The sequence below is a fragment of the Babylonia areolata genome, chromosome 1 (genome assembly GCF_041734735.1).
Source record: "Babylonia areolata isolate BAREFJ2019XMU chromosome 1, ASM4173473v1, whole genome shotgun sequence".
Lineage (NCBI taxonomy): Eukaryota > Metazoa > Mollusca > Gastropoda > Neogastropoda > Buccinidae > Babylonia > Babylonia areolata.
The window spans coordinates 53742438-53764665 of record NC_134876.1 but is presented as its reverse complement, the minus strand read 5'-3'; the positions used below and the strand labels follow the sequence as shown (position 1 = coordinate 53764665).

The 22228-nt window shown below is 40.3% G+C and overlaps 1 protein-coding gene across 1 annotated transcript in view; it reads right to left on the bottom strand.

Annotated features, from left to right (window-relative positions):
* Positions 1–8995: 8995 nt before the first annotated feature.
* The window catches only part of LOC143284032 (intraflagellar transport protein 140 homolog), a 35307-nt gene continuing 22074 nt past the window's right edge, over positions 8996–22228 (bottom strand). The window contains exons 22-30 of the mRNA XM_076590622.1: positions 22008–22140; positions 21510–21653; positions 20670–20798; positions 18923–19105; positions 17710–17913; positions 16325–16537; positions 14769–14932; positions 12647–12788; positions 8996–11150 (exon numbers count right to left, since the gene is read on the bottom strand). Of these exons, the coding sequence (XP_076446737.1) occupies positions 10911–11150; positions 12647–12788; positions 14769–14932; positions 16325–16537; positions 17710–17913; positions 18923–19105; positions 20670–20798; positions 21510–21653; positions 22008–22140 (1552 nt within the window). The 3' untranslated portion in view covers positions 8996–10910. The remainder of the gene's footprint in view (positions 11151–12646; positions 12789–14768; positions 14933–16324; positions 16538–17709; positions 17914–18922; positions 19106–20669; positions 20799–21509; positions 21654–22007; positions 22141–22228) is intronic.

Here is a 22228-nt window from a genome sequence, read left to right as displayed (position 1 = left end):
GGTTCCTTTGCCCTCAGCTTGTCTGATTCCTGCATTACATTCTGTTTCCAGCGGGCATTGTCCTGCAGAGTGTTGACACATACATGCACACATATGCACGCCCACCCCGCCCCATTGTGTGTGTGTGTGTGTGTAATTATATATATATATATCTATATCTATATCTATCTATATCTATCTATCTATCTATATCTATCTATCTATCTATCTATATATATATATATATATATATATATACAAATATGTATATGTGTGTGGTATACATTGTGTGTGTATATATATAATATATATATATATATATATATATATATACATACACACACAGTAGGTGACTCTTTGTGTGTGTGTGTGCGTGCATGCGTGTGTGTAAATTGTCATAGTGGACATAGATCTGTTCTCTTGCATACATCTGTGTAGTGGGGGCATGGATGTCCGGAAGATTGAGACAGTTTTAACTTGGCTGTAGAAAGCGTCTTTAAAAACAAGGTACAGACATATCTAAAAAGTTCAAGAAGAGACGACTCGTGTAGTTCAGCAATGAACCAAACGCGCTTCTGCCTTTCTGTGCTGTGATAGATCAAGATCAAGGTGGTTCTAAATAGTGGAAATCACTCGCACACACATGCTCACGCATGCATGCGTGCGCGCGCACACACACACACACACACACACACACACACACACAGACGACAGTCCATATATTCGAAACTCTGGAAATATGTATATATCGATCTGGTAGCAGAAAGCTCAGTTGATTTCATTATGTTTGACTCGGAGCTGGTCGGAAATAGAAGAGGAGCTGGTGCATTTTCAAAAGAACGAAATTATTTCCTTGTTCAATGGCAATCAAGTAGTCTGTAAGAGTTGCAGTTGATACGTGGTTCGTTTCTCTTTGGCTTGTTTTGATTACGGTGTTCACAGTCGGTCTCCTGTGAGCAGGGTTCCCGGCGATATTTTCCTACCATTTGTTTACAGCAATGACAGCAAGATTTGGATGATAGTGAGATGGGCCCAATAGCTGAGTGATTAAAGCGTTGGACTTTCAATGTGATGGTCACGGGTTCGAATCTCGGTAACGGCACCTGTTGGGTAAAGGGTGGAGATTTTTCCGATCTCCCAGGTCAACATATGTGCAGACCTGCTTGTGCCTGAACCCACTTCATGTATATACGCAAGCACATCAAAAGTAAACATTAAAGATCCTGTAATCCATGTCAGCGCCATCACCCTCCCCAATAGAAACGAAGGGTAGTTTTAAAGGGTGAGGCGAAGGTTTCCTGCAGGATTCGGCATCATGCTAGGGGCTGCTGAACGGTCTCTGGCTGGCCGGGTCACATAGTTTAAAGTGTTTTGTTTTTCCTGCACGAAAATAGGTCATCCTTATCTTCACCCAGGGCTGTGATTACCCAGGTCTTTACTGTTCTAAATTCATTTTCAGTCCGGTCTAATTAGGGTTTCTGGGACTTGATTTTCCGAAGTCGGTATACCCCAAGGTTTATGTCCCCCCCCCCCGGGTCTATGGCCACTGCTGACCACTGTTGACCGCACCCCAAAGTGCTCTAGATTTTATTTTGTCACGCCTGTGCATCATTCTGATGTCCTGGCAGGTTTTTGACTGTTGCTGGACCACAGTCAGTATATCCCAAGTTAATGTGGAGTGATGCCATAGAGGTAATGCGTCCACCTAAGAAGCGAGAGAATATGAACGCGCTGGTTCAAATCACGGCTAAGTCGCCGATATTTTCTCCCTCTCTGCTAGACCTTGAGTGGTGGTCTGGAAGCTAGTCATTCGGAGGAGATGATAAACCAAGGTCTCTTGTGCAGCATGCACTTACGAGGTCCATTGTGCAGCATGCACTTATCGCACGTAAAAGAACCCACAGCAGGAAAGTGGTTGTTCCTGGCAAAATTCTGTAGAAAAATCCACTTCGATAGAAAAACCAATAAAACTGAACGCAGGAAAACCTACAAAAATATGGGTGGTGCTGTAGTGTAGCGACGCGTTCTCCCTTGGGAGAGCAGCCCGAATTTCACACAGAGAAATCCGTTGTGATAAAAAGAAATACAAATACATATACAAATACACAACTGTCCTCTGATGACTTCTAACATAAGCACTGTCGGTCAGTAAATAAATTGTTTGGAAAGATTATTGACTGTTCGTTGTGACATTTAGTTAACTGATTATGCATATATGTACACTGAAAACGTAGATAAAAACAAATCCCAACTCGGAATCAAAGTTTGATCTTACTTGTATATTTCAATGGTTTTACACATCTTCCACAGCCAAGCTGTTACACTAAAGCCTTGCGTTTGATAAGCTGTAAGTGAACTTATTTTTTTATCATCCGAAACGAATGACTTAACGCTCGGTTTGATTTTGAAGTTGCCAAACTTGAGAGGTATTGCGACTGAGAGACCGAGATTTGAACCCAGACCCTCACAGACAATGTATTGGCAGTGTAGAGTGATGGACTAGAGGTAACGCATCCACCTAGGAAGTGAAGAGAATCTGAGCGCACTTGTGCAATAAAAAAACAAAACTGGAGGCAGGAAAAAAAGGCGGTGCTTTCAGTGTAGTGATGCGCTCTCCCTGGGGAGAGCAGCCCGAATTTCACACAGAGAAATCTGTTGTGACAAAAAGTAATAATACAATAAGCGTCTTAACCGTTCTGCCGCCTTTCTTCTTCCATACGGCTTTCACTACTGAAATTATCTTGAGTGAGAAAACTCATTTGATTCATTAATTTTGTCCTCAAACATATCCAGAAAGTTAAGGAAAAGACAACTGGCGTAGTTCAGCATGCTTCTGCTTTTCTGTGCTATGATAGATTGAGATGGTTTTGAAGTAGAAGAGAACACACACACACACACACACACACACACACACAGAATGGATGGTAAAGGCATCAGTCATCATGGGGGTGGCCTCTGTTTTTAAAGTTCTTTTCTGGTTCTCTGTGTGACTTCTTCTTTGGGACCATGTGACAAGGCTGTACTCTACGCTTTCTGTCAATGATATCCTGGCATCAAGCCAGACCTGGGAGATGCAGATACTTTGTATATGTACATTTTGTTCTAAATGTAAATCAGATGAAGAACATATATGGAAGATTTGATAACAATTATGCGTGCAGTATTTCTTTTTGCTTTTTTTATTTTTTATTTTTAAGGAAATGGATAAATAACAGTCATGACTGTGTAAATGGGATTATTTTTTCTTGAACTGCTTTTGTTTTTGTTATGAAGGAAATTAAGATGATAATGACTGGTATGCTGTGGGATTTCTTTATTATTAAACAAAGAATATGGACAATTCATATGTATATGTGCATTTTACAGCAGCCTTCCCTGTAGTTATGAAAGTTTTTTTTGGTTGTTTTTTAAAATACAACAGAAATGGGCATGTGGTGGTCTTTTCATAAAGAAAACTGAATTTAATGTAAGAAGTGTGATACTGATTTTATTATTAGAAACATTTTTGCTGCTGGCAAAACTGCAGTGGCCTATCAGTAATAAACAATTGATAAGGTTTTACAGCAGTACACCATGTAGTGAGTGTTTTAAATATTTTTTGGTTGTAAATGAAGCCACTAAAGACTGGACATGGGGTGTGTGTGTGTTTCACAAACGTCACTGTATCAAATATTAGCTGACAATGTTTTCGTAAAATATAGACAATTTTTGCTGATGTTGGCTGCTATTTTTTTTTTTTTTTTTTTTTTTTTTTATAATCTTTTTATGTTGTATGCTGTTTTCTTGTTGGTTTTCTTTTGTATGTGTACATTTTGTTCTAATTGTAAAACAAAGAATATGTATATGGAAGATTTTATAATAATTATGCATGCAGTGATTTTTCTTGCTTTGAAGGAAATAGATAAATGATAATAGTCATGACTGTGTAAATGAAATTACTTTTTCTTATGCTGTTTTTGATTTTATTATGAGGGAAATGAAGATAATGACTGTATGCAGTGTGATTTCTATATTTTTAAAACAAGTCTGAGTTCTGAAAAAAAAAGAAAAAAGAAATTGAAAAGAAAAGACCATCTCGCAAAGAGGGAAAAAGAATATTAAAGGCTGCTCGCTCCTTAATGGTTTCTTTGTTTTGTTTTGTTTTGTTTCATACCATACCAAGGAAATTAAGAAAACAGAATTGGAAAAGAAACAATGTATTAATCAAAAACTGACATGTTATATTAAAAAAAATAATTAAAAAAAAGGAAAAAAAAGTTGTTGGGTTTTTTTGGCCAATGAAGAAGGCATGTGAAAAGCACCACAAAAAAAAAAAAAAAAAGTAAGAAAAAAAAAGCCCAACACATAATAGTGCTGCATGCAACTGAGGCCACAAAAAAAAAAAAAAATAATAATAATAATAATAATAATAATGTACTGGCAATTTGTTCACAATGATATTCTGAGAAAGAAATACTTATCCAAGCTTTAAAATGTCGTCAGCATTGTGACAAGAGTTGTGTAGCAATGTCTTTTTTTTTTTTTTATGCGTTAAAACAGAGAGCAGAAAGCGCTCATTTTCAGATGAAAGACATGTTTCTAAATTGCCCTTAGTGTTTTTTTATAATTTAGTTTGGTTGTATTATCAGTTTATTCTTTCTACATTGTGTTGTTCACCCAACTCAGGGTTTGGTTTTCATATGTGTGTGTGTACAACACATGCATCCATATGTACACAGGTTGGTGGCCTTACACTAAAACAGTTCTGAGTTCTGAAAAAAAAATAAAATAAATAAAATAAAATAAAAGAAAAAAGACCATCTCGCAAAGAGGGAAAAAGAATATTAAAGGCTGCTCGCTCCTTAATGGTTTCTTTGTTTTGTTTTGTTTTGTATCATTTCGTTTCATACCATACCAAGGAAATTGATCAAGGAAATTAAGAAAACAGAATTGGAAAAGAAACAATGTATTAATCAAAAACTGACATGTTATATTAAAAAAAATAATTTAAAAAAAAGGAAAAAAAAGGTTTTTTTGGTCAATGAAGAAGGCATGTGTGTGTGTGTGTGTGTGTTGTGAATGTGTGTCTGCATGTTTTACATTTATTTGCTTATTTATCATCATTATTGTCTTTTTTTAAATTTTCATTTACTGTTATTATTGTAATTAAAAAAATTATTTATCTATTTCATTTTCATTTATTTATTTTTTCTCAAGGCCTGACTAAGCGCGTTGGGTTACGCAGCTGGTCAGGCATCTGCTTGGCAGATGTGGTGTAGCATATATGGATTTGACCGAATGCAGTGACGCCTCCTTGAGCTACTGATACTGATACTTTATGGGGGGAAAAATGGAAATACTAATTTCTTAATTTTCTTGTAAACATGAATGATGTCCTTATTAAATTCAACTTCCTGATTCAGAAACAGGATGTTTTGATTTGTTTAGAATTCCATCAATCATCATAGATGAATGAGGATGAATATTTTGTACTGCATGCTGATAAAGGGGATTTACTATCTGATTACTCTGTGTTCACTGCAACCCTCTTGGCATGTAATTGATAATATACATTATATGTGACTTGAAGAAAACAATAGTCGAAGTCAAGTGGTTAAAGTGTTGGACTTTCAATCTGAGGGTCCAGGGTTCGAATCTAATTAGTAATGGTGCCTGGTGGGTAAAGGGTGAAGATTTTTCCGTTCTCCTAGGTCAACATATGTGCAGACCTGCTAGTGCCTGAATCCTTTTTGTGTGTATATGCACGCAGATCCTGTAGTTCATGTCAGCGTTTGGTGGGTTGTGGAAACCAGAACATACCCAGCATGCACTCCTCCGAAAACGGAGTATGGCTGCCTACATGGTGGGAAAAGTAAACAAAATTGTCATACACGTAAAATGTTACATGTCTGCGCGAGTGTTATGTGTGCATGACTGAAACCTGATTGAATGACACAGGAAACGAATGAGCGCCCAATGGCAAGTAGGCAGCCTGTTGTGCAAATGACTCTGTGCCTGTAAAGCGCTTGAAGCTTGGTCTTCGACCAATTCTACGCGCTATATAACTATCCATATCATCATCGTTGTTTATGTAGCATTTTGGCTGAGCATGAGAAAGAGATTTTTTGTCAGTGTGTAATATTGAGTTTGAATCAGACCAGCCTGATACTTGTGAGAAGAGTTGTGGAAGCAGACTGTGACATCGACTCTAACAGTACCAGAGAGATGTTTAGAAAACATGCCGGAAAGGTGACAAATATAAAATATGCAGATAAGAGAAATTTTTCTTTTTTTTTAAAGCAAAATACATAGGTATAAAAAAAAATTAAAAAAAGAAAAAAGAAAAAGAAAAAAAGTGCGACAGAGTGAGAGAAACATGCACTTCAAATAGGACGTACACCAACATTAGTGAACAGAATACAAACAACCAAACTCAGTCAAATGTTGAGGAAAACATAGTTTATTCACATAATACAATCTGTCCACAGGGTTTGTTTTTTTTTTAAATTCTGAAACACGTCAACGTCAAGTTTGCAGTGGTGCCCCAAACCAGAACAAAGCTTTTCAATTCACCATCACAACCCTGCCACACCCGCAATACACAATCAATGATAATTTTAGACTTGTACAAAAGACAGATATATCAATAACCCTGGTCTGAAAATTCAAGACAGTTATCACATTGCCCAACTGATTAACAATAAATGATGAAAATGGGAAGTAAATAAATTATGAAAACAAACACAATCAAAAACAATTCAAGACTATCCTTACACCAGATGATTATAAAGGGAAAAAAACACACTTAAAAACTAAACAAAGAAATAAGTAGGTAAATAAAGTATACAAACAACACTCAGAGAAGACATGATAAATAGAAAAGATATATATTTATTTACGCATTCATTTATCTGACATAATGATGTTCAAACAACTTGGCACACATTCTTAAGTTGTCAGCACACGAACATGTATTAGAAATCATCACACCATTACACAACAGCACTTTATAGCACTTGACAAAAATCTCAAACAATTCACAGCTGTATTTTCCCCTTCAAGGCTGCAGTCACACAAAACGTGCCAAGTCTCCATTAAACATTTATCAGCCTGCTATTGAACATCACACCCTCAGTTTCAGTTTCTGTAGCTCAAGGAGGCGTCACTGCGTTCGGACAAATCCATATACACTGCACCACATCTGCCAAGCAGATGCCTGACCAGCAGCGTCACCCAACGCGCTTAGTCAGGCCTTGAGAAAGCAAACACACCCTCAGAGAAAGCAAACACAAACACAACCACCCCTCAGATCACCTGTTCACATGAAAAAAAACCAAAAAAAAAAACCTCTCTCCCCAACGTCAGTTTTGTTTTCATCTTCACTCTAAATACTCTCTCTCTTTTCCCAAATCTCACAAAACAAACACTCACATGCACACAAACACATGCACTTTCTCTCATATACAGACACACAAACACACAAGTAACACACACGTCAGATAGATTTCTGTTCCTCTGTCATGTTTTATAGGTGCCCTGGCACTCGTTTTTCATCCTCATTCTTTGCCAGTCAATCTAATTTTTCCTCAAACATGAAATAAGATGTTTTGAAAATGGAATGTCAAAATATAACATTACATATTTACCTCAGTATTTCAAAAAAGCCTCAAGGTCCATATTTAACAGTAGCTGTATCTGTCAAAATCAACAATCAGTAAAACAGGGAATGGAAGCAAACAATGAACGAAAACAAACTGATTATTCAAACAGAAAAAAGTTTTTTTTTTTTTAAAAAAGGAAGAAGAAAAAAGAATATGCACACAGAAAAATTCATATTGGACAATCACTGTAGATCATGAAACTTAACAACCAATTATAATGTAACACACTAAGATCTGTACAATCTTCATTCCCAGTCCTTTCACTCAGTCTCACTCTAATCAAGACAAGCAATAACACTGCACTACACAAAAAAAAACAAAAAAAAAGAAAAAAAAAAGGGAATGGTTCAATAAGGGAATGGTTTTTCTAGGATACCGATTTGTAATATTAAATGGTAATTTAAGTCTTGGACGGAAGATATCACAAACAATATATGTCACGGACAAACAAAATTACAAACATCAGAAGGCGATTAAATCTAGTATCACTGATCTCAGACAAGGCAAAATGTTCCGTAGAAAAGGTACCAGCCCACCCTTCACAATTAGATCTCCATCTGCTGGGTCTGTCAGTTGGAAATAGTCAGATTAAGAACATGAGAATGTATAAGAGACATAGTCTTCTTTGAAAACAGAAAATTTCCAGCAGCAGTGATAATGTTTCTTCTTTTCCGTAAAAGCTTACATTCTTTCACACACATGATATCATTGATGTAAACTACTAGCAGTAATGCACATTAAAAAAACACACACACACATTCTCTACCACAAATGCACACTACACACATACCTGCACATAATCACGTGTATGTGGGAACTTATTTGCATGACTGGACAGAGTTTCCGTTAGTGAGCATGCATGTATACCAGTGTCTAAATGAGTGCACACTAGAAAAATGTGTTTGTACTCACATGTGTGTCTCTACCCGTGCATCCACCAAACGCAACAAACAAAAAAAGTCACATAGGCACAACCTTTGAACAAAACCAAACACATGGTGATTTTGGTGTATTTTGGATAGAGGTTGAATGTCTTCCATTCTGCTGAACAAGTCAAGAAATCATACTGGAATTCCAAGGCCCTGTCAATGACCACAACTGATCTTTTCCTCTGTTTGCAATGCTGCAGCTGGAATCCAGCATGCTTGCAAGGAAAACATTTGCATAAAACACACACACACACGCAAGCACACATGCTTTATGTACACGTGTGTGTATGAACACAAGCACACATACTGAGGCTCGTGACAAAAAAGATCTGTTTATTATGGTTTGCAACAAAAACTTTATCTTGATCTACCCCCATTGTATATCCTCTAACAACACAAATACTTGTTCTTTTTTTTTTTTTTTTTTTTTTTTTTTTTGCTGTAGACTTTTTTTCTTTTTTTTTTTTTATTTTTTTTTTTTTTTACTGGTTTGCTTTATTTGTCTGTCTGCCAGTCCATGGACAGGTATTGTATACTAAAGATTCGCAGAAACATCTTAACTTGTGCCTTAATTTGAGTGAAATTTCTCTCAGCGAATGAGTGAGAAAACTGTCGTTTATTGAGATCAAAGAAGGAGAGACTGCAAGTGGATTAGCAAAGGAATGGACGGAAACACAAATGGCCTTAACAATACTAACACATTCAGAATTAGGTGACATAAAAAAAGAGCACAATAACCAGTCCCCCTAGTGTAAAAATATAAATTCAAAAGCAGACAATATCAAATATTTCAATCATTTGGTCTACAAAAATATGGAGGCTACTTCATGGCTACTTTATGCCAGAAGGAAATTTTAAAAACAGGTACGTCAGTAAATGATATGTGTATGTTATTTTGTAAGGCTTGGGAAGAAAAACAGTTTCAGATGCAATGAAAACATCACAGCGTTTCAAACAGCACAACCTAACGTCACCTCCAAACATGGATATCTTGTTCTGACAGACCCTTAATCCATCAGAAGCTCTTGTAATCCACAACTTCCTGATTCCAGCCCAAATCAGATGATCAGCAACCTTCATCAACATGAAGTAGAATGCAATGAACCTACTTTTTCATCTGTATGTCAAGGGTAAATTCATACTCCCACCCAAATAAAGTTTCTTTGTGTATCAAGATGACCTAAGACCATCATCTTACACTGACCTCTTGTCCTACCAATGAAAAAAACAAACATCAAAGGAAGCAAAGTGATGTCGGTGCAAAGTGAGAGGTGGGGCAAGCAACTTTGGTTAAGTGAGAACAAACACAACAAATGAGCCTCTGTTATCGAAAATAATAAATTATTCTGTATTCTGTATCTTCCAAGATGTTAGATGCCTGTATGCCGACTATGAGGCACTCAAGTGTAATTTAGACTTCTCAAGCATATATACCTACAGACGCTCCTCTGTGGCTTAAAGGCAAGAGATCAACACATAACATGAAAAGGAAAGTTAGCAATATCTGATATTCAGGCATTCCATTCTATATAATATTTTCACATAAATGTTACTCAGTTTTACCATTAAAACATTTTTCTACAAGAAAAGATAAACTGCAATAAAAAATTAAAAAAAAGAAAAGAAAAAAAAGACTAAGATATTTAGATCTTGGCTGACTACGATGTAAGAGACTGTTTTTTGTATCACAGCTTGTCAGGGTTATGTTTACACTCGGGACACAAGTGAGTAAATAACCGATAAATTCATGCCAACTGCGACTAATGAAGAAAAATGGCCATATACTTCTTTCCAATGAACAGATTCTCAAACCATAGATATCCTTACCCAAAATCCAGCCTGCTTAACCAATATTCACTTGGAATGTCTTCAGTTTATATATTTTATTTTGTCTGAAAACAGACTATAAAACCATAGCTTATAGTTATATATGTCTGGTCCCACGGGGGGGGAAAAATTGGAAAAGCTATCCGTTTTGTAATTAAGTACAACGGCATATTCTATTTTCATCATACTGAATTGTACAATGCCATTTGCAAAGTTCAACTGAGAAGAAGATATATATGATTATAAATAATGAAGAATTTCAATAAAACTCAACATTTGTATTTGATCAACAGCACAGAACACTATCGCTTGATAAACTGACAGGAAATGATGATTTCCACAGGCGCAGATTTTACACTCACACACAGACACAAACACATTTACACACACAATCACACATACACTGATATTCTGAACAATCCATGCAGAACACCACCGTCAAAGAGGAACGACCTTTGAAGTCTATATCACATTGGTGCTATTCTTCAGCCCCTCCCTCTCCCTCTTCAGCAAGCCACCCGCTCCCTCTATCCCATCACACGTTGTCACCACCGGGGAACATATCATCAATCACCTCCTCCTCCACAAACTCTCCCTCCTCCTCCTCGTCCCCTCCACCCCCAGCGCTGAAGCCGTTGAGGCGGTTGTCGGTGGCCTTGTTGGAGAGAGGGATGTCTAGAGCACGGTGCACAGCCTCGATGGTCTTCATGTTGACGTAGAAAGCCAGGTTCACGCCAGGCAGACGACCGCGCATCTCCTCCAGAGCGGCGTGGGCCTGTGGATCACCAGTGTCACTGTTTACATGCTGTTTGATCAAAGGTTTTGTTTCTCTAAATACACATCTGTACTTACTTCTTTTTTTTTTTATTGTGCAGCATTGGCCTATGGGTCATCAGTCATGGGCCTGTGAATCACCAGTGTCACTGTTTACATGCTGTTTGATCAAAGTTCTTGTTTCTCTAAATACACATCTGTACTTCTTTCTTTTTTTTATTGTGCAGCATTGGCCTGTGGATCACCAGTGTCACTGTTTACATGCTGTTTGATCAAAGTTTTTGTTTCTCTAAATACACATCTGTACTTACTTCTTTTTTTTTTTTTTTTTTATTGTGCAGCATTGGCCTGTGGATCACCAGTGTCACTGTTTACATGCTGTTTGATCAAAGGTTTTGTTTCTCTAAATACACATCTGTACTTACTTCTTTTTTTCTTTTTTTTTTTTTTTACTGTGCAGCATTGGCCTGTGAATCACCAGTGTCATCAGTCATGGGCCTGTGGATCACAGCTGTCACTGTTTACATACTGTTTGAAAAAATGTTTTTGCTTCTCTCATTGCACATACGTACTCACATTTCTTTTCTTAAATTGTGCAGCATTTACCTGTGAATCACCACTGTCACCATTTATGTACTGTTTGAAAATGTTTTGTCTCTCTCCAAACACACATGTGCAAGAAAAATATTTACGAGTATGTATAATGTGCATCACTTTGTCTGCCCTTTTTGTGTATATTTTTTGTGGGTTTTTTATTTTTTATATACCTAATTTATGTTACTGGAACAGATTTTGAAGAATAGGAAGACAACCACCACGTTATAATCAAGAGAAACCCTGCTTTGCTTATGAACGATAAGGAAATGCATGTTGTAGATGACCACTCTGCTGTCACCCTGTTTACGGAGCAGACAATCCCAGTTCTGCATCATCTGACTAATCAATGCAAATTAAAACATGTATCCACTGTCTATCTGGAAATATCGAGTGGATCTGGCAAAATTCTAGAATGTAAAACCCATAACAGAACAGTCAAGTCTAAAAACTGATGATATATGCCCCCTACAACCCCCCATTCCCCCTGAAAAAGAAGTGCAAAGCAGCATTCAATGGTAAAAAGACCCTTCCCTCCTGTAGCCTTATTCCTTTTTATCATCAACGGATAGCTGTTAAAATCTTCCCTCCACACAGAGTACTCCCCCCCCCCCCCCCCCCCCGACACCCCCCCAAGCTACTTCACCCCCCCTCGCCCCCCGACCCCTATTCTGTTGTTGTTGTTTTGGTCTAATATTACTCTTTGTGAACAGAGGTAAAATCAATGAACAACAACAGTGTACATTCACCAAACTCCATGCCAAACACACAGGTCCAAACAACACACTCTTCTCACACCCCTAAAAATCAAGCAACACACGCTGTGTAGACTCTCCCATTCAGCACAGATCCCTTCTCAAACACAAACTATCTGCCCTGACACCACACCACCAGAGTACTCACAGCCTTCCAGCGCTCTTTGCGAGCGTAGTGCTCGATGAGGAAGCCGTAGACGTCTCCGATGCGCACAGCGTTGTCAAGGTCTGGTTCCTCCAGCAGGACCTGGCACTGTTTGGCCGCTTCCTCCTGGTTCTCATCGTACGACCTGAAAGATAATGGGTGAATTGTACACCTGCTGTGCTATCAGACAAAATACCACTGTAGGATACTGCATAGACCTGTGCTGTAATATGCTGATTCGCTGTGCTGTGCTGTGCTGTGCTGTGTTAAACAAACCAGATTGCACTGCAAATATACACTGTATCAACCAATAATCAGGTACAGTAACAAAACCCCAAATTTCCCTAACTGCATACTGTTGTGTTAATAATATGTTTTCAATAATCGATCAGTTTGCCTGGTTTTGTGATGGCATACCTTTCCTGTGCATTTCTAATTTGCCTGATGGTGCAATGGCAATATATATCTACTTTGTATTTCTAAGTGAGTGACTGATTTAGTTGACCAGAATGACTACCTCAAGTGGAACAAGTCACAACAAAAAACCCAGAGAGGGGAGAGGATTTCTGAAGCAAACACGAACATCTATCTGTTGTTCTGGGTGACCAGTCACAACTTATATGGTCTCTTAATCTTCACACAGTTTAATGAACTGGTTAATGAGATGCCAGACAAATGTATCACTGAAAGAACTGTCACTATGACTGCATGCTTACAATCAGTGACTGTACACTTTGGGACACTTATCTTGTTTAATCAAACATATGATGACTGGAGAAAATAACACACAAAATAACATCAAAAACTTTGTGGCTCACCTTGACAAGTCAGGCTGATGCCTGTGTTAAAATATCCCAAAGTCATGAAAAGTAAGTTCTGTTTGAGTTCTGGTGATAGGTCCTTTCAGTAATATCATATGTTTGCTGTGTCAACTGTTCCAATAAAATTACTCTGCCTATATTTGGGTTTTCAAGCCTCTAGTACAAAATGCCACACTGAAATAAGAAACCGGGACTAAATACCAAATCAAAATAAAGTTGTACTAAATACCATATTGAAATGAGAAACTTGGACTAGATATCACACAAGAAGAAGCATGCACTTAATCCAACACTAAAATCAGAAACATTCAATCAATACAACACTTAACTGAGACACACTGTCACAGCTGCCTCTCCACTTTGAAAACTGGCACAAAATGACAAGACAAGGGAGGTGAAACAATCAGTAGACACGGCTGTTAACAAGACAGGGGAGGGGAAACAATCAGTAGACATGGCTGTTAACAAGACAGGGGAGGGGAAACAATCAGTAGACACGGCTGTTAACAAGACAGGGGAGGGGAAACAATCAGCAGACATGTCTGTTAACAAGACAGGGGAGGGGAAACAATCAGTAGACATGTCTGTTAACAAGACAGGGGAGGGGAAACAATCAGTAGACACGGCTGTTAACAAGACAAGTGAGTGAAAACAATCAGTAGACATGGCTGTTAACAAGACAAGGGAGGTGAAACAATCAGTAGACACGGCTGTTAACAAGACAGGGGAGGGGAAACAATCAGTAGACACGGCTGTTAACAAGACAAGGGAGGTGAAACAATCAGCAGACATGGCTGTTAACAAGACAAGGGAGGGGAAACAATCAGTAGACACAGCTGTTAACAAGACAAGGGAGGGGAAACAATCAGTAGACACGGCTGTTAACAAGACAAGGGAGTGGAACAATCAGTAGACACGGCTGTTAACAAGACAAGGGAGGTGAAACAATCAGTAGACACAGCTGTTAGCAAGACAGGGGAGGGGAAACAATCAGTAGACACGGCTGTTAACAAGACAAGGGAGGTGAAACAATCAGTAGACATGGCTGTTAACAAGACAAGGAGGTGAAACAATCAGTAGACACGGCTGTTAACAAGACAAGGGAGGTGAAACAATCAGTAGACACGGCTGTTAACAAGACAGGGGAGGGGAAACAATCAGTAGACACGGCTGTTAACAAGACAAGGGAGGGGAAACAATCAGTAGACACGGCTGTTAACAAGACAAGGGAGGGGAAACAATCAGTAGACACGGCTGTTAACAAGACAGGGGAGGTGAAACAATCAGTAGACACGGCTGCTGACCTGCGAGCTGTGATGAACTTCTTGATGAGGGTCATCTTCTGCTTCAGCTGACCCAGACGTTCCTCCTTCATCACCTCGTCTCCCTGGCTCTTGCTCATGCACTTGTAGGCCTCCCCGAGAGCTCCCAGTGCCTTGTCATAGTTCTGGTACTCGTCGATCTCCACCTGGTCCAACACAGGTAAAAGGTTAACTCATTCGATTCCATGTATGAGATACTCGTACCATGATTACTTCCTCTGTGGACCAGGTACAAGTATTCTCAGACCAACACACTATTCTGTATTTTGTTCATTCTTGCTTGGTACAGTTCGCATTCTGAACTGAAGTGAATCCGGAAATACGAAAACGAAGCTTTGTCTGACCGAGTAAAACAACAATTTTCCATCGACTGTCGCTGTTTTAGTGAAGCACACTGTTTTTTTCTGCAGTGGTGTCATGCAGTGCTGGACAAGGGGAGTTGCAGCAGGCATGTAGCTGTGGGGCAGAATGAGTTAAAGGTCCCGTAACTTTTTACAGCCATTATGGGCAGTGAATTCATATCCACTGTATCTGAGGGGTTTGGCAAAGGAAGGCGGACGAGGCCCAGTCCTCTCCTTCCCCTGGCACAGAGCAACAGGTTACTGGCATCGTGTTTTCATCACCTGTATTCATGCATGCCAAAAAAAATGTGTAAAAATGTGGGACATCCTCATCCTCTCCATACGTGTGTGTGTGTGTGTGTGTGTGTGTGTGTGTGCGTGTGCGCGCATGTGTGTGTGCGCACGAGCGCGCGCATGGTTTTTGTGTGCATATGTTGTCTATGTGTGTATGTGTGTGCATGTATGTGAGTGCTAAATGTATGCATGCATTTTACATGTGTGTGACTGAGCATGCAAGCACATGTTTGTGTGCATGTGGACAAATCTGTGTGCATGCGAGTGTGTGCGTGTCAAATTGTGCAGGTACACCAGTGTGCGCACAGAAGCATGTGTACATATATATCTGCAGAGCACACGCATCTGAGACAGGAGACACACAAAAATTACAGAAGTCATGTACAGATTTCCCCACTAACATGAAACCCCCAGTGACCAAACAAAATACTTCCTCTCCATGATGCATCTTTCATGACACAGGATCCACTCTTCTAAATCTCTAAAACATCAATTCTCCCACCTCCTGACCCAAATCTTCCAGAATGAATACCTTCTCAGAACTTTTATCACTCCCTCATTCACACACTTCATCTTCTCCAACTCCCTCCACACCCACCTATAACCTGCCCCCCCAACCCCCACAGGTATCATCCCTTCCCCTCAGATGAACATCTCCCCCCCCCTCCCACCCCATCCCCTCGAGTGTTCAGCACACAATAAAAAAAACAGCAAAAAATTCACCACCTTACAGACAAGAGAACTTACAACACACAGAGCTTGACTACACAGAATCACAGCCAAGTCGGGCGAAATTTGTTCACGAATGTTTCTCTTCTTGTTATGGTCATGATTTATGTTTTATAAGCTTCAAGGTTTTATGACAATAAAAAATATTCCATTCTATTCTATTCTGGACCAGACCTGTGAGCAGGCCTCGTAGAAGGACGCCAGCGAGTCGAGGGCCCGGCCCTTGGTGTAGAAGCCGATGATGTTCTTCATGATCTCGGGGTCCTTGCGCCAGTCCAGCGACTGCAGGTAGTTGGCCGCCATCACGTAGATCTCCTTCTGGCGGGAGACTCCAGCGAAGAACACAATCTTCTCCGTGTCGCCGGACTTCAGCAGCGCCTTCATGGCCTGGCGATTGGCAAATCACACAGTTCAGTGATTCAAATCCATTCAAATTCAATTTGGAAGATTTTATTGTCAGCTTCAAACAATTAAAACATAAATTTTTCTTACTGCTCGTTCAAATGTTTTGTTTGTGTGTGTGTGTGTGTGTGTGTGTGTGTGTGTGTGTGTGTGTGTGTACGAGCCAAATGTGTGTGTTTTTCTTGTTGTTTGTTGTTGTTGGTTTTTTGTGTGTGTGTGTGTGTGTGTGTGTGAGTGTATGTGTGTGCATGCATATATGTGAATATGCGTGTCTGCATGTCTGCAAGCATGCATGCCCATCTGTGTGTGTGCAGGTGAGCATGTGTTGCTCTTGCTTTGGAGTGCCTATCTTCTGTTGTCATCATTATTTTTCTGCTAACATTACACAGATGATTAATTTATAATTCTTTAGTTGTGACCATATTTTTCTGCTAACATTACACAGATGATTAATTCATATTTCTTTACCTGTCTTCTGTTGTGATAGGAAATTTTCTATCTAAAATTACATTTAAGTAACATACTTACCATGACCCACCAGTGCAGACTCCGGCAGGGGTCTGACATTCCTGTCCTGTGCAAACTACTATCCGCCTATGCGGAGAAAACGAAAGTAGCTATGGCCAATAATCTCCCGGAAGTAGGTAACCTCCCGTTTGCCTCCCTGACTAGCGCCCTCTTTTTACGGCAGCCATTATGACTCCTGTTCCTGTGCTCTTCATACGGCTAAGTTTTTGTTTTTTCTGCTAAAATTACACAGATTATTAATTTATAATTCTTTAGTTGTGGCTGTCATTTTTCTGTTATTACACAGATGATTAATTCATATTTCTTCACCTATCTTCTGTTGTGATCTTTTTTTTTTTAATTCTTTTTTCTTTTATTAACATTACACAGATTATATATTCATATTTTTTCTCTTTCTTCTTCTCCATGTGTGTGCGTGTGTGTGCATGCACGCACATGTGTGTGTGTGTGTGTGTGTGTGTGAGCATGCACCTGTGTGTGTGTGAGCATACACCTGTGTGCGTGTGTGTGAGCATATGTATATGCATGCATAGATGTGATGTTTGTTCGGAAGAATGGGTAAACTGGGGATGTAGGTAATACAGTGTGTATTTTTTGTGTGTGTGTGTGCAAAACTCTGCTGATAATACCTTGACTTTGTTTCCAGCCTGTGTGAACTTCTTGGTGGCCAGGTGGTACTGGCCCTGCAGCATGCAGACCTCCCCCAGGGCCTCCAGCAGCTTGATGCGCTCCATGCTGTCCCCCTCACCCTCCTTGCCTGGCGTCAGCTTCTCTGCCAGGTCCTCCGTGATCTCCACATGCTGGTCCATGCAGATCTTCACCGCCTCCCAGTACTGGGCCCCACCACACAGCACACAGCGACAAAATGCATGCCTGATTCAACGACTAATTTGTAAACCACACACACAGATACAGACATTTGCACATGCACAGACACAAACACATGCACAGACACATGCACACATACACAAACACAACACCAAAATGCATGCAATGATTCAAAGATAAATTTGCAATTGCACACAGACACAGACACGCACACATACACACACACATACAACATCAAAATGTATGCAATGATTCAAAGACAATTTTGTGATCGCACGCATACACAAACACACAGACACACAGTCACACACGCACACGCACACACACACATCACACACACACACACACACACCAACAAAATGCATGCAATGATTCAAAGACAAATTTGTGATCACACACACACACGGTGACACACACACACACACACACACACACAAGCACAAACAAACACACACTCCAGTGATAAGACAAATGAATACTCCTACTGTGAACCACTTTCATACACAACCACTGAACAACCCCCATCCCCTACACACCCAGAGATGAAATAAATGAAGCAAGCGCTGAAAAACCACTGAACACCATGTGCCCACCACTGCTGCCAAGTCTGAACTCTCTGACATTGTGACATTGTCACTTTAAGTCCAGCTGTCCACACACCGCAATATCATGACTGCCGGACAATCTTCAGAAATTCAACCATGCGTCAAACACAAAATTATGCCACATCTGATAAAAACAAACAAACAACAACCAGCAAAAAATCATAGTTCATGACGCATCATCTTAACCATTAATCTCCTTTAGGCAAATTGCACTAGGCTGTGCTTTTCACGTTCATATAACAACCGCCATTGAGGCAAAGTAAAAAATCAGGAACTAACACCTCTACCACACCACCCTTCACAGAAAAGACCACAGCCACGAACAACTAGGCGAAATGCCAATAGGTCATTAGACTCACCCCAACAAAAGTAGAAAGCCCAAAACCTGCACATCCCACTGCCCACTGACCTTCTTGCCGATGGCCAACAGGTCCACAGCCTTGTCGTGCTGCCCGTTGTCGATGAAGAAGTTGGCGCAGCGCTCCAGCAGCTCGGGGTCTGCCCGCTCGTCCAGGTCACTGGAGATCATCTGCAGGGCCCCAAACTGCTTGGCACTGAAGGCCAGGTCCAGCGCCTTGGAGAAGTTCCCCGCCTGGACCACATTGAATGTTATGTGAAAAGCACGTTTTCACTGTATTGTATTCTAGTTGGCCTTTGGGAACTATTGTGTCAAAAGGTATTATCATTAGAATTATCTTCCTTGATACTCAGAGAATATAGGGGGCGCCAGAGGAACAACAACGGCTAGGGCCACAGCAGCTGACAGTCTAGTTTCGGTTTGTTTATTTTCAGTTATTAAATATATTCTTTGTCACACACGAGATGTGTTAATCTTCTTTGTCCAACGTTAAGTATGTGTAATTAAATCTTCTTTGTCCAAGCGACAACAGAACAGGAATCATCCCAACGTCAACTGTCCTAAAAGCCCTCTAGTCCAAGAGAGTGGGTGTGTGTAACGTGGGCAAAACACTCTCCACTATAATCAAATTCTAGCTCAGATAGTCAGGACAGCAGTTCCCTCCTCTGCTGTTCTGATGGTCATAGTTGGACACGACTATCATACAACAAAAAAATGTATTGCGTTGCATTCCATTGCATTGCATTGTACTGTATCAAATTCCATGTTCTATATTGTATCATATCGTATTGTATTGTACTGTATTGTATTGTATTGCATTGCAATGTAATGTATCACTTTTTGTCACAACAGATTTCTCTATATGAAATTCAGACTGCTCTCCTCGGGAAGAACGCATCAACACAGGGCAGCACCGCCCTTTTTTTTTCTGCCTGAAAGTGTATTTTGTTTTTACTATCAAAGTGGATTTTTTTCTGTTGTAATTTGCCAGAGACAGTCTGTTTGATGCTGTGGGTTGTTTTATGTGCATTAAGTGCATGCTGCACACAGGGCCTCAGTTTATTGTCTTGTCCTAATTACTAGCGTCCAGACCACCACTCAAAGTCTGGTGGAGGGTGAGAAAATTCAAGCGTGTATGGGATACGATCCTGCACCCTCAGATTCCCTCGATTCAAAGGAGTATGCCACCACTCCACTTGATGCTTGTGTTACAAATTGTAAACTGACAGGCACAGAACACCAGATCCAGTTCTTCTGAGAAATTGCCCGCCTGGACCACAAAATGATGGTGATGGTGTTGAATTCATGAGATGGCCAGCTAACAGTATGTTGATGATGCTTGCGTCAGTGATTACAGATAATATTGCGGATGATGTGTAAGTTAAGGGGCTTGTTTCTCAGACAAAAAACCAAAACAAACAAAGCCGAGTACATACACAGAGTTTCAGTACCAAGGAGGTGTCTAAGTGTGTGGACTGATTCATATACCTAAACCACAACTGCTGTGAAAAATGCAAAGGCACAGGTGTCTGACCTTTGCTTAAACACAATGCACTGATCAGGCCTTGACAACATACCCTTGGTTTGTGTAAAACATCAACATAAAATGAACGCATGCCTAATGCAATAATACATTCGCACTTCCATCACATGCACTGATATGATCCTATATCAACAAACCAATCCATAACTGTTTCCTTGTAAGTTTTACTTATAAAGTGAAACACATATACACTCATCAACATGACACTGACACACCTCCACATACACACTCACATACACAAACACACACACACACCTTGTGGTAGAGCATGACAGCCCTGTCCAGGGTGTCCTGTCGCTGCTCATAGAAGCGTGCGGCCTCCATCATGTCCTCTGGCCGACCCATCAGGGCAAGGTTCACCAGCTGGTCCTCAAATCCATGCTCCTGACAGACAAACACACACACACACACACACACACACACACATGCCACAGGCACTTGGATGACAAATCTCCACTGATGACGGACAATGTAAACACAATCACAGCTAGCAAACGATCTGAAGATGAAGACTGCATAACCATTCCTGATTTCACTTTCTGGTCTATAACATACACACACACGCACGCACGCATGCGCGCGTATGCTAATTTCACTGTGCAAGTGTGGAATGGGTCAGACATAGTGTTTATTTCTAACAGAAAAAAAAAGTCACAGAATAATCAGAATATCATGACTGGCAGTAAACAGGAAAGTCTTTTTTTTTTCTACCTCCCTCTCTCTTTCATTTTCTTTTTCTTTTTTTACCTCTGCAAAGCTTTACACGATATCACAATTTTTATACAAGGCATAAAATATCTATATCTTTTTCCTTTCCCCTTGCATAATACGACAGTAAAGCGTAACTACATGTAACAGAAGACACTGATATATATATATATATATATATATATATATATATATGTATGTATGTATGTATGTATATACAGATTCATTCATACACACACACACACACACACACATACAACCGTTCACCTTCAACCCCCCTCCCCCAGCACACACACACACGCTCACCACCATCCATCCATCCATACATACACCCCAAACACCACCACCCCATCCCTCCCCCCTGCCCTCTGTCCTCCCCCCTCCAACCTTGCAGAGGCGGATGGCACTGCCGAAAGCCTGGGCCCGAGTGAAGAAGTGGATGGCCTCCTTGATCTGGTCCTGGTTCTCGTACTGCCGGGCCAGGTAGTAGCATGCCGCCTTGTCCCCCGTGTCATTGCACACTTTGGAGGCCTACACATGTGTACTCATCATCATCATTAATGTCACTCATATTACTATTATCATCACTCTCATTATCATCGTTATCATCACCTCAGTAAAAACTAGTTACCATCAACACTGTGGTAATATTGATCATGACCGAAAAAAGTACACAAATTAATCTATATAAGTTTGAATACATTAAACTGAAGTAAAAGCATGTGGAAAAATCTTTGTGCATGTAAGTGCGTGCGTGTCATTATGTGTATGTACATCAGTGAGCACACAGAAGCATATGTACGAACCCCCCCACCCCCACCCCCGCTCCCCCCTCCCACACCCCCCCCCCACGCCCCTCCCTTCTGCTTCCAGCTGCACACTGACCTTGTCCATGTCCCCGCAGTAGCAGTAGACACGGACGAGGGAGAAGAAGTCCTGGGAAGTCTCGTAGTACTGGATGGCCGTCTCCATGTCCCCTGTGCTCTCCATGAACTGGGCCCACCATCGCCGCAGTGTTCTGGTGGCACACATCAAGGCAACCAGTGAGGGGTCAGGGAGGGAGGCAGGGGAAAGGCAGGAGGGAAACAAAAGACACTGACATGTAT